The sequence below is a fragment of the Pavona decussata genome, unplaced genomic scaffold (genome assembly GCF_977016875.1).
Source record: "Pavona decussata unplaced genomic scaffold, jaPavDecu1.1 SCAFFOLD_315, whole genome shotgun sequence".
In the NCBI taxonomy this organism is placed as follows: Eukaryota; Metazoa; Cnidaria; class Anthozoa; order Scleractinia; family Agariciidae; genus Pavona; species Pavona decussata.
In genome coordinates this window covers 622,081-635,397 of record NW_028145706.1, presented here as the reverse complement: position 1 = coordinate 635,397, position 13,317 = coordinate 622,081, and the positions used below count along the sequence as shown (strand labels likewise).

The window sequence follows — 13,317 nt, the reverse complement described above, 5'->3', positions numbered from 1 at the left end:
AGTAGTAGTAGTAGTAGTAGTAGTAGTAGTAGTAGTAGTAGTAGTAGTAGTAGTAGTAGTAGTAGTAGTAGTAGTAGTAGTAGTAGTAGTAGTAGTAGTAGTAGTAGTAGTAGTAGTAGTAGTTGTTGTTGTTGTTGTTGTTCAATTCCAATGACAGGAGTGGTATTTACCGAACACAGGCACATCCTTATGCATTATCTTGTTGTGTAGCAATTATTTGTTATAAATTGTGTAATATGCAACAACTGCATACCAATGCTATGGATGTTGAGATGCAAAAATTCATACCTAGGATTTTTTAAAGCTCTCTATGAAACAAAAAGGGCAAAGCTCTTTCGTTGTGGTATGAATTGCTTTTGCTGTCACTAATAACATTTCCTGTACTGATACCTCGTTTTCAATTTCAGGTAGTATAAAATTAAGATTGAACTCATTCAGTAAATAAACAGTAGTTTCAAATCTTATAAATCTAGGGTGCTTTTGATTGACTCTATTCTAGAATAGGAATACAGTACATACCAGTATATTGATGTAAGGAAATCCTTACATGTATAAGGGCTTTTTAAAATTGCTTGAGTACAAAATCACTCTTACATTATCATGAGTGAGCGGAAGGTTGCAGGAAAGAAATTTATCAGCTATTCACTTTATTCTTATTCCAGAATGCAGTAAATCGAATTTAACCCTCGTTGGTGTCTATAAGCCCAGCAACAATGAGTGAAGTTGGTGCCTTCATGATACCCCCGCCTTCATGAGCGGCTAATACATGGCAAGGTCTGAAGAGAGATCTTTAAAAAGGCCATGGGGGACTGGGAACCCAGTGTTATTATTTAAGTTTATTTCATTTATACAGTGCTCTGTTGACAATCATAATGGTTTTAGTACATCCTCTTTTTAAAATAGTAGTGTTAGTCTTGTTGTGAATTACTGTATAATATTATAATAATTAAATTCATATAATTGCATTATATTACTTCCTTGCCATTTGTGGAAGAGGGCTAGTGTAATAGCGGGCAAGATGAGTAAATCCTGCACTGTTATTGCCTACCCGAGTGGGTAAGACGGAGCTATCTTGCCCACTTGGGATTACCCGTTGCCAATCTGGTTACCATCGAAAGTTTAATCACAAGCAACAATGCAATCTTTTCTTTGATTTTCTCGTTGTTCGGGGGGAAAATGCTCACTAAAATATTCCGTAAACTCTCAACATTTACTTAGGGAAGAAAAGAAAAGAGAATGGAATCATCCTGGTGTAGTGAAAATTTTGTTTCAGCTACAATAAATGTGAATTGAATTGGTGAGCTGCTCTGTGTTTTGACAGATTGATTTTGTAAAACTTATTATCTCAAGTCCAGTGCTAAATTGATTATATGATTTCTCTAAACTGCAAAACTAGCAAATAAAACAATAAACCCCTGCATTAGCTAAATGTTTGATGTTAAGAGATGGACCATTTTATTTTAGAAGGGGAGAGGGGGGGGGGGGGGGGTTGGGCAATTTTGTCTTGCTAAGATTCTTTTTTTGCCTTTGGGCTGTGCAAGAATTTTTTACCACCTTAAGGTTGAGTCAAATTTATTTCCATCGGTCTTCATTCTATATAACATATTTATTAAAGTATCACCAAAAATTCTCATTTTATGAGGTATGCATATACCTGTATGTAACAGAAAATTTCCCCCAAGAACTGCTTTCTCTCCAGGCTGATTAAGCTGCATTTAGCCTATTTAGTTTCACACATTGGGTTACAAAAGTAAATGTACAATTATTTTAATTAGCTGAATTTTAAACCTTTTAAAAAATGCCTGGATCTTTTCAATGCCAGGAAATCAGTATTGAGTATCTTATTTAAAATGCTCTTACTAAAGAAAACACCTAGCTATTTATTTCGCACCCTCTTACAGTAAAAAAGCCTAAAAAAAGACTATAGAAGGTAGCACAGTTTTATTTTACAACAGGCATTAAAACACTTGTAATAAAGTAAAGGTACTTCCCTTTTCATATCTGCACCCCCCCCCCCCCCCCCCCATTTAGGGATGGAAAAATATGAGGGGGAGGAAGGGGTTCTTTAAGAAAAATTTCTGAAGGGCGTTGTGTCAGAACTTTAAACTCGTTCTTTTTTCGTAAGTGGGAATGTGTTTAGCATTTGATCTTCAAAAGTTATTTCTGACAGGAGTAGACACAAAAGACTTTTTTGGGAGGGGAGGGGGGTGGTGCAAATATTAAATGAATACCCCAATACATTCTAAAACGGAAAACTATGTAATAGACTAAAATCTAACAATGTTCACAAGAACATTTTCAGCAGTACGTCTGCAGAAAAATAAGAATATTAAACCTGTGCTCACAAAAAGAAAAGAGTGTGTATTTACATTATAATTATGTTTTTTGAGTTTGTGCGGAAAACTTTCCGTAGTTTGTTTCTGGAGCAAATTCCACGCGAGAAAGTTATGAAACATTACGCCACATATGAATAATGGTTAGTTTCTATAAAAAGTATGGTAGGGAGCAGAAAGGAATGTCAATGTTTGGTTTATAAACATACTTGATAAATAACGGCAAATTCGCAATCCGGTAAGACAGTTTGTGATCAGCACTGGTACTTGAAGCGTAATGGCCCTCAGTAAGGTATCGAATCTCTTTCGGTGATAAATTTGTATTACCTTGGTACCATTCAAAACAGCAAAACGCTGGACTGTTGAAGATAAGCCTCCACTCCAATACCCACAGCACCGTAACAAATATCACGGAGAGCGAGAGATTCAAACCTTTTGGATACATCGAATATTTCCCATCGCTCAGTGACCAGGCCTTTTTGTCACACCTCCTCGCACACCCCCTTTCTTGTCAACAAGAAGCTGTCAATCATACTATGATTCTTACGTGGGGGTGCGCGGTCGCCAGTGCGATTATTTTACATTTTCTGGAATTTGCAAAAGTTGAGTCTTTTAGGCACTTGAACAATGAAGCAATACGTCTAAGGTTTTTCAGCTACCAGTACCAGTTACCTTCAAATTATCGATGTCATTGCATTCAGTGGGAATTGAAGCAAATTTTTACGCAGGTCAACTTCAAGTTTGCGGTTTATTTTACGACGTAGAGGCAAAACTTCTACGTGGTTGTACGTAAGCTTATTACAACAACACTACTTCCAAGAGATTAACGTTTGGTCTACGGAACTTGGTAAAGATTGTTTGAAGAAAGACGTTTGCCAAAGACATGCACAATGTTCAGGATACCTCTTGTTGTACAGGAAGAATTTCAGTAGCAAGACCATGTAAACAATTTAATGACATGCATTTGACGGGAAAATTGCAATCGTGGATTTTGAAAGCGGATGGAAACAGATTAAAGCAACTGCCTCGAAAATTTCGTTTACGGGAGATTTAATATTGGCACCATCCCGGATTTCCAGAATCACAAACTGCATGCTTACCTTGTACCACCTCCAAAACTGAACTAGCAGCTGATGAAATTGCAAGTAAATTTGCCTTCAGTTGTTGAATGGCATATTAAACCTGCGATGATGCCTCGACTATTCAGAAATCTTTGGAATTTTTAGATGGAAATGCTTTCCTAAACGTCTTATCAGAAGGATGTGGATGTTTCCAAAGAGGTAAGATCGAGATCGTCAAGAAAAAAAAATTAACTAATAGTTTTTCCTTGGAACCGATAACCAATAAAGTGTAAACAATGTTAACACACAGCAGCAACTGATAGTAGCAAGAGGTGTACAAAACTTTGTTGCTGTTTCATGATCAGTTGACTCATGAAAACTGTAAACGATAAAATTATTATTCTTATTATTATAATAATTTTTTTATTATTATTTAGTAAAGGTTAATTTACCACCATTAAAGAAAGTTGTTTAACAGGGTACTTAAAGAACTTTTTCTGAAGTGGTTCATGTCAGTTTTCCATTAGTATTTTCTCTAGCATTGATTGAGCAGGCCAGGACAGGTGTACGATAAACCAACTTATATGTTATTGTTAAAAATTATATGTCACTAGAAATATAATATTAAAATAATAATAATAATAATAATAATAATAATATTTAAAATTTGTAGTGCATGGATTTCATACAGAAATGCTCACCTGCGCAAAACAATAATAAAATACAATAATAGAACGAGAATTAAAGCTGTTACAAGCTTAAACTCGGGCCATATTTGATAACTTCCAGCATCGCTTACTCCCCCAAATCACCAGATAGAGAGAAATTGTAAGGCATAACTAACAACCAGATAGATTTGCATTAATTTTCCAGTGCAAATGAAATACAGGGGAAAGCAGAACATCATTTTGTTTGGTAGAATACCCTGTGCTTGTTAGTTTCACCTTATACACCAGTTATAACTGCACGTGGCAGTGACCAACTCGAAAGCCTAAGCTCCTTTGGTCACTGCCACATTTTACTTTTCACATTTATGTAATTTAATGCTGTCTTTATGTTACTTTTGTTCTATATTGTAATTTCCTTTTGTTGTAAACCATTGAAATAGTGCATAATAATAAAAACCCACAACCCAAAATTTTTTTCGCTTAAATAAATCTTTGCACCTGTTCGAAATGCATTGAGCCTTTTTGCACCTTTTTTCAACCAAATCTTGACTTTTTTATAGGCTGTAAAAGTTACGAAACCTAGCCATCATCTGTACCATGACCGAGCTAGTAAGGGGCATGGGTCTACTGACCTTACTTGATGTCACAAACTGCTTTGCATGCATTTTCACAAAGACTTAATACAATGCAAATCAGTTTGTGACGTAAAGTAAGGAATAGACCCATGTCCCTTAGTAGCTCGGTCATGGGACAGATGATGGCTAGATCTCGTAACTTTTACAGCCTATAAAAAGTCAAGATTTGGTTCTAAAAAGGCGTTAAATAGCACAATATGTTTTGAACAGGTGCAAAGATTTCTTTAAGAGAAAAAAACATTTTGTGGTTAGGTGCACTTTAAACCTTAAAATTTCATACCAGGTTGCTTTAATTCCCAGCTTTAATCCTTGCGTTTTCACCTTTGGTTGAAAACAGAAAGCCCTAATCCTATGCGCCATCTTGGCACCAGGGGACAAGTGAAGTGAACTTAAGATCAAGACAAAAACCATTTGTGCATTGATTATGTTTCATTACTAATAGTGAGTAAGATATGTATCTGTGTGTCCAGGGGTAATGATAACACTTAAAGATTGCAATTTCTGGTATGATTGCTGTGAAGGCCATATTTAAGTGCTCTACACTTTCTACCAAATCTGGTGGTGATCACTGGCATTGTATTAAAACATAACATTTCGCAAGCATTTTCTGTCATTATTGTTCAAGTATGGATATTTACACGTTTGGACAGAAATGATTTAAAGTAGTAATTAAGAATTTCCGAGATATACTTCTTTTTTTGAATGCATAGGTTTTATATTTACTGATTTGTTTTGCATACCCCATCTTGTATGTGACACGTCATTTAACTTGGCACCACACGGCCCAAGTAATTATTGTGGAGCCGCTGTTGTATGATTGTCGTGTGATTTCATATCCTAAATAATTTGATCAAAATGTAAATTGATACTGGACAAAACCTGATGTGGGACAATGCTACAGACTACAGACTTGCATAGCTAACACTCTTGCACAATTTACTCATGTAAAATGTTTTCAAAGCTACTGTATTCAAACACTGCATTTTATAATAATGTCATCATGTCTCTAGTCAAAACAATAGGTTGTTTATTCTCAATGTTTCTTACTTTGCATCCTACACCAAAATGGCATAGCTGTGAAAAAAGCAACATATATAATGTTTGCCCTTTTCCAAATATGAAAATAACCATTCAGTTGTGAAGTCTCTAGAAGAAGGTTTATGTACTTAGGGAATGTATTGGGTTTGGCACAGTGGAAGTTCCATATTTGATTAAAATGCCTTGCAAAGTCAAAATTCCCATCAGAAGGATACTGTGGTGTAAAAAAAAAAAAAGGAAGAAGAACAAAAAGCAGACTTTGGCTAACTGTAAAAAGAAGCTTATTTTTATTAAATAAAAAATCAAAGGTAAATTGTGTAGTTCCAGAAAATATCCCTACACCCCCCCACCCCCCTGGAAGGTTTTTTTTTTGTTCTGCATCCAAACCACCCTCTTACCAGGAAATTCCCTTTTTCAACTTTTTACTATTAACGCTCCACCTCATCTTAAATTTTCTGTTGACCTTCCATGGGGTTGTTATGGTTATTTTTCTGGAACTACACTTTACCAATACTCTTAAGTTTACAATTATTTTCACATAAGTTTGAAGTTCCAGAAAATTTCCAGACTCTTCCCATGGAAGGTTTTATTGTTTTATATCACACATCCTCCCCACAAAATTTCAGTTTAACTCCTACATCACTATAACAATTTCTGATTACCTTCCATGGGGTGGTTATGGATATTTTCTGGAACTACACATGACCGGTACTTTTAAGTTGACATTTATTTTCACATAAGTTCAATGAAGTTCCAGAAAATATCCATACTCTCCCCATGGAAGGTTTTATTGTTTTGCATCACACATCCTCCCCACAACATTTCATTTTAGCTCACTCACCCTAAGAATTTCCGATCACCTTCCATGGGGTGGTTATGGATTTTTTCTGCAACTGTACATTACTGGTACTTTGAAGTTGATATTTATTTTCACATTTATTAGTTCAATGAAGTTCCAGAAAATATCCATACTCTCCCCATGTAAGGTTTTATTGCGTTGCATTACACATCCTTCCCACAAAATGTCATTTTAGCTTCTACCTCACCTTAAGAATTTCTGTTGAGTACATCCATGGGGTGCTTATGTATTTTTTCTGGAACTACACATTACCAATACTTTTAAGTTCACATTTATTCTCACATAAGTTTGAAGTTCCAGAAAATGTCCATACTCATTCCATGGAAAGTTTTATTGTTTTGCATCAGACATCCTCCCCACAATATTTCATTTTAGCTCCTACCTCACCGTAAGAATTTCTGTTGACCTTCCATGGGGTGGTCCTGGATATTTTCTGGAACTGCACATTACTTTTAAGTTAACGTTGTTATTGTTTTGTATTAAGATGTACTTTTACATCTATAATCAGTAATATCATAGTGATTTTACTGATTATAGATGTAAAAGACGTTCTTGCCATTGGCTTCCTTTTTGTTTTTTTCTGTTGAAAGAAATGAAATGTGCAGGTATTAGTATCTTAAACAAGGGAAACAAAATTCTGTAAATAGTTTAAATTGGGAAAATGGAAGTGCTTAAGTATTAAATTTCATACTAATGTTACAGAATGGGAAATTATGGTTGTCTTATGAATTTTGGACTTATATCCAAAACAACAACTTCAGAGAAGTAATCTTTGAGGACCACTCAAAGTTAAAATTCAAGAACACTTTGAAGTTTAATTTTGTAAAGTGCAAAATAACAAATATTTAGCATAATAATGTTTGCTAAAAAGGTGTTATTTTTAAATGGTCACGCCAAAGGTTATCATTTCTGCACACAGAATTAACATAACATTAGTACATAACTAATGAAAAATTATTAGAACCCATGGACTCTGTAAAGAATTGTAAAAAAGTACTTTTAGCCAATGAAACCTGTTAATGAAGTCTATTCACAGTAAATGTCTACCTTGATAATAATTACCTTTGTCTTGATGCACTGTTTTTTTGGGGGGGCGCCATTTGTTTGGTGCCCCTCTGCCCCTGGGGGTGGGACACTTAGCTTTTTTGTGTCCCAACCCCCCACAAGAATAACATGTGATGTTGTCATCTATCAAAAAGTACAAAAGGTGCATAACAATAAATTAACATACTTTTCTGTAGTAAAGACAGATATAGAGGTGACTTAATTGCAGTTTTACCTTCATCTGTCGAAGTGCAGTATTTGGCCTTGTGGCCATAGCCATGACAGGTATAGCACCCTGTAAAGAGGTGGAATAGGAAGTTAAACTGTCTAAAGAGTGTCTGGTTATGAGTACGGTTAATAAATATGCAGTGAAATTTAACATTGTAATAAATTTGCTGTCTTTTAGTAATGATGGTTCTCCAACACATAAACATATTGCTGTGTATTATCTCTTGGAAAAACAGGACTTTGAAACAAACAGTAAAAGCATACCAACAGCTGGTATTGAGTATGCCTCTCTTTAACATTTTCACTCAATCAGCAGTAACCTTTTTAATTCATGTGCAGAAAATCAATTGCCAGTTACTTTTTCATCTCTTGTAAACCTTATCTCTGATTGTGATCACTACCTCACTAGACAACAATCGCACATTTATTTCACTTAGTGAGGGTTTCATGGTCCTCACATTTCGAACAATATTTCTCTTTCTCTATGGAATTGACCTATATCCATCCAAAACAACGACTTAATATTAAAATGTGCAAATAACTGCATACACAACTGTCACGTTTGTTATGGGTGTTTTCTTCCTCTTGCCCATCCCTGCAAAAATAGTAAACATGGGAAATCAGGGATAGTATATAATCCAATGAGTTGCACTTACTTCTGACTTCTTTTGTTCTTTTTTCTGCAATATAATGGAAGTAATAATGAGATGTTAAGATGGGATAACGATACGAAAGTCAATGTTTTGTCCAAGTGGTCTGAAAATTTAGATTGTGATGGAAAGCGAGCACGCTTTTAAATTTTGCAAGAATTGTAAGTGCACCTAGTTAATCAAACATCTAAAAAAACGAAGGAAGAGTTATCCATAAAATGAACGATTTTACTTCCTTTGAACACCAGTAAAATGCTACTCATCACCCCTCCGCTCCAAAGAAAATTGAAACGAGGAAACGGTTAATAATTAAAGAATAACAGCATGTGCATTGTAATACTTACTCCGTGGGCGGTACGGTGGAATTTCGGACTCTGATTCTGTTACTGCGTAGAAAAAAAGAGTTCATTGGCAGATACTGTGTAGTGTACGCTCAAAGCAGAACTTCACCATGGTAAGAAATCAATGTCAAGCAAACAGAAACAGGTAAAAGCAAGAAATGTCTTTCTTACCGGTTACAGAGTCTTCATCTTGGTTCATCTAACGATGGGAAAAAATATTTTTTTTAACATTTTACGAACTAATTTTAACACGCATTATGACGTTGAAAATATTTAAAAGAGAGCAATGTAGGCAGCTTGAGGTGCGTAAACTAAACGGAACACTTCCTGTGAGGGGATAGGTGGGATACAATGCCTTCACGCGGTTTTATAGAAGAGGAACGTTTGACTGTTTTAACCATGTAAAGTTTCTAAATTACGAAAATCCGTACGAAAAGGATTAGAACAATAAAAAGAAATCGCAAAATGTAGAAGGCGAGTTAGAGTGGAACACCTTTGAAGTTACACCGTAAAAATCATTTTGCTGCTTCGCTTTCTTTGCCTTTTTTTTTTTTTTTTTTTTTTTTACTGTTTCATTTCTTCTGCCTTTCATTTTGACGTATCCCTGATGTAGAGAGAGTGGTTTAGACTCATGCATCCTTGCGAGAAAGCGAGATTATAATTTTTAAGGGGATCAACATGTAGGGTAAAAATAATTGTGCGTAATTTCAAACATGACATAACGACTATAAACTTCCAAACCGTGTTTCTGCATAAACTCGGGCATAATGAACTTGAACAGTTATAATAATTATAACTGTTCAACGTGTAAATTATTTACACGTCGTTTTGTCTTGTTTTCCTCGTTGCTGCTAATTTTCGTAACCAATGCTGTCAATATCCGACACAAAGCTTCACACCGCCATCGAAAAAGGGAGGGCTGTTCCCGGGGCTGCGGAAATATGTTTGTGGACTTTAAATTGGTAGTTTAAACATGAAATTATGAACCCTTTATATAAGATTATTTTTAGTTTTGTACGAAGTAACTGGATAAGTGCAAAATCAATTCAAAAAAATAAGAAGCAAAACTGCGTAAGTGTACGACTTTCCCTTACTTGTTCCTGGCCGGAGCCGTCCGTATTTTCTCTACTTGCCATTTGCCTGTAAAATTGATGAAAAATGGTCAATACCCATAAAGGGCGTATGGTTAAAAGAGACAATATTTCTAACAATAGACCGGTGAAGATAAAGCATTTTCCGTAAAGAAAATAAAAGAGAAAAATGTAACTTACCTTCTTTTTTTAACGCGGAAAAAAATGGCAACTTGCAGCGCGTCGGCCTCCCTCCTATACGAATTTTCGCGCCATTTCCGCTTGCTGCAATTGCAATGGCGCGAATTTTGTGATGCATGCGAGAACTGCTACCTTTAACTTGCGCCAATCTCCACCCTGTGTGGAGTTTTCTGGGGGGGGGGGGGGGGGGGCGGGGGGGATAAGGTGTTTCCCGTACATTATTGAATGTTCTGATTGTTGCCGTAACTAACTTCTGAACGCGATGCTTTGAAGGAATTGAAATGACCTTTGGTCCAGATCGAAGCAATATCATGAATTTTTACAGCCTTTATCTCACCCTTTCATGTTTACTCGGTGGATATTATGTTAGACTAGTAGTAATCGAAGGTTATAGTGCGTCGACTTAGGCCCTTAGGCACCCTACTGGGTTGCATTAATCATGTTAAGATTACAGAAACCTGTAAGTATAGTTGCAAAACATTAGCTTATTGTCTGGGAACAATTGTCAACAGCCGTTAGAAACGTTTTATACTACCAGTCCCAGGTGTTTATAGGGCATCCTACCAAGGATGCGGCGAATATTTCAGAAAGAAAAGGATCTTACCTTGTCTTGTACTTTTCGTTTTGTACTTTTCGTAGCGACCACGAGGAACGGGATGAAACGCACGCGGGACGTTTAGATGCTATTGTGACGCTTTTATAATGAACGGTGAAAGAAAAGTTCCTCAGAGATGCATGACATGACCACACTGAAGAAACGTCTGTGTTTTTTTAAAACATTTTTGCACTTAATGATATTTATTTTTATATCAATCATATCCGATATAGAACCTTTTCTCGATTTCTCGCGCTTAGTAACATGCATGTGCACAGAGGTCGATTCTTAGTACAAAAAGCGGTTTTCTCCACACTGAGGAAGGGTTATATACCTGAAACGCGCGCGCGCGCGTGTGTGTGTGTGTGTATGTGTGTTTTTTCAAAACATTATTATATCTATTTTTATATCAATCCCATCCTATATACAATCCTATGCGATATACAACCTCTTTTCTCGATTACTCGCGCTTAGGAACATTTACAGCGGTAGGCTGCTGCCGCTGAACATTTACAGCGGTAGGCACTGGGTAAGAAACGCGCTGAGCATGATGGACTGTCATATTCATTATGCTATTGTGACGGTGCGATTTTGCACCGACATATTTTCTCGATTTTTTGCGCCAAGGAACACGCGCGCTGGGCATGATGGACAGTATTGGGACGACTCGATTAGGAAGCGTCTCCTTCGTCGACGCAATAATTATATTGTTAGCCTATTGAACAAAGAGGTTTATGAAGGGGTAAAATGGGAACTGGTATATATTGACCTGCCTTCGCCTTGGAAAAATGAGATTTCAGTAACCTGAAGTGGGGAATTGAAAAAAAAAGTAGAAATGGGAATGGGGCAATTACCGTGAAGAATGTTTTGTCCATTCTTAACTAATTCACTTAGCCAATCATCGCAGTGCGGTAAACTATATTTTTGTGGACCATGTACAACGGTGCAACAAAGTCAAAATCTCTGAGCATGCGTTTTGACATGTGTGTTAACCACATTAATACGAGAGCAGCTAATATCCCTGTAGCCTTCCACGCAGTCGTTTTTAGTGCTCCCTAAAAACTAGCATAATGAAGAAAGTGAGAACATGAGATTAGTTGTTAAATTCCAGCAGAACAGAAGACATTTCGCTAGCTTTCAGGTCAATGGATACGAAATCAAATATGGATTACTAGTTACCAATCGATGCTTACCACATAGTGGACTGTAGGAGCGAAGTGGTTTGTGCTATGACGCCGCAATGAGCATGTTCAACCCATCCATGGTAGTCATTCACTGTGATATGTAAGACTAGAGAGTGACCATGCTGCTATCTTACGTATTTTGTAAATCAGATATTGCCAACCCCGCGTGTACAACGATGCCTTTAAAAGATAATACAAGGAGCTGAAGACAAAAGAACCCTATAATCTTCTATATATCGGTAACATTTTGTTTTCCGTTAACTTCTTTTCTACAAAATCAATTGAAAAAAGTTGCCCTACCGGATCACTGAAGAACTTTTCTGAAGTGGGTCACGTCACTTTTCATACTATTTTCTATTACATTGGTTCAAAGGGCCGAGACGGGTCAGGCGCCAACGGACATATATGTCGTTATATGTTATTTAAAACATAATAAATGTGGAGCTCCGCTTTTAGGCTTGCCTAAATATATATATTAGTAGTAGTAGTAGTAGTAGTAGCAGTAGCAGTAGCAGTAGCAGTAGCAGTAGCAGTAGCAGTAGCAGTAGCAGTAGCAGTAGCAGTAGCAGGAGCAGGAGCAGGAGCAGTAACAGTAGCAGTAGCAGCAGCAGCGGCAGCAGCAGCAGCAGTAGTAGTAATAGTAGTAAAGCACTAGCAGAAGCAGCGGTAGTAGCAGCAGCAGTAGCAGCGGTAGACTTAGCAGTAGCAGAAACAGTAGCAGGAGCAGCAGTAGCAGTAGCAGCGGCGGTAGCAGTTGCAGTAGCGGTAGTGTTAGCAGTATTTGTAGCGGTAGTAGTAGCAGTAGTAGTGCAACACGTCATAATCGTCATAGCCTGATACATTTACGGCTTTCAAACAATATCTCACTGTGATAAATATTTAAGCTCAAAAGTAAGAACATAACATGGTTATTGATAAAAAAAAGTAGAAAATTTAAATATTTTTATTTGTCACTTTTGTACAAAAATAAACTGGGTCGTTAACGCAGAAAATGGCACTTCTTCAGTTGTAAAATTCACTCCATCTTAGCTCGACAGCAAATGAATGCTTCACCCATTAAAAATGATTACGTTTGCCGGAATTTTTACTGACCGGAGCTAATTGCTCGTGACTTGGCAGCCAATGAATCAAAAATTTAGGAATTTGATTCTATCTAAGGCGTCATTTCTTTCCCAACGAGGAGAAAATTCTACATCACACTTATAGTAGCAGGCCGAAAATATAATTGCCTGATCTTCTATCACTGAATGCGAGGTTGTATTTGAAATTCCACTTAATTAGGGGAGAATTCCCTAAGCTTAAAAGGTATTTACCCTGAATGTAAACGATATCATATATCGTTCTTTTCGAACAAAAAGAAATAGAAAATGTACAATGTTTCAGCACCTAATTGATGGTTGTGTTACCTTC

At 36.6% G+C, this 13,317-nt stretch overlaps 2 protein-coding genes across 3 annotated transcripts in view; both read right to left on the bottom strand.

The window, feature by feature from the left end:
* The window catches only part of LOC146454099 (uncharacterized), a 58,722-nt gene that overhangs the window by 17,463 nt on the left and 27,942 nt on the right, over positions 1-13,317 (bottom strand). The gene's annotated exons all lie outside the window — the stretch shown is intronic.
* On the bottom strand, positions 6,822-12,375 carry LOC146454100 (uncharacterized). Of its 2 annotated transcripts, XM_085095888.1 has the most exons (8): positions 10,129-12,375; positions 9,952-9,997; positions 9,029-9,056; positions 8,861-8,902; positions 8,523-8,546; positions 7,874-7,933; positions 7,657-7,782; positions 6,822-7,174 (listed from the first exon to the last, which is right to left on the bottom strand). In XM_085095888.1, exons 2-8 carry the CDS (start codon positions 9,991-9,993, stop codon positions 7,119-7,121), a joined length of 378 nt encoding a protein of 125 aa, XP_084952014.1. In that variant the 5' UTR covers positions 9,994-9,997; positions 10,129-12,375; the 3' UTR covers positions 6,822-7,118. The 2 variants fall into 2 exon arrangements, with proteins under 2 accessions (XP_084952014.1, XP_084952013.1); XM_085095887.1 differs by having other exon boundaries at positions 9,952-12,372.

Bases quoted from the DNA above. Each gene is read 5' to 3' on its own strand.
- LOC146454100 (XM_085095888.1), bottom strand. From the start codon at position 9,993: ATGGCAAGTAGAGAAAATACGGACGGCTCCGGCCAGGAACAA. The intron at 9,057-9,951 runs GTAAGGGAAAGT...TCCCATCGTTAG, and splicing joins ACGGCTCCGGCCAGGAACAA to ATGAACCAAGATGAAGACTC. The intron at 7,934-8,522 runs GTAAGTGCAACT...ACCTCTTTACAG, and splicing joins AAGAACAAAAGAAGTCAGAA to GGTGCTATACCTGTCATGGC.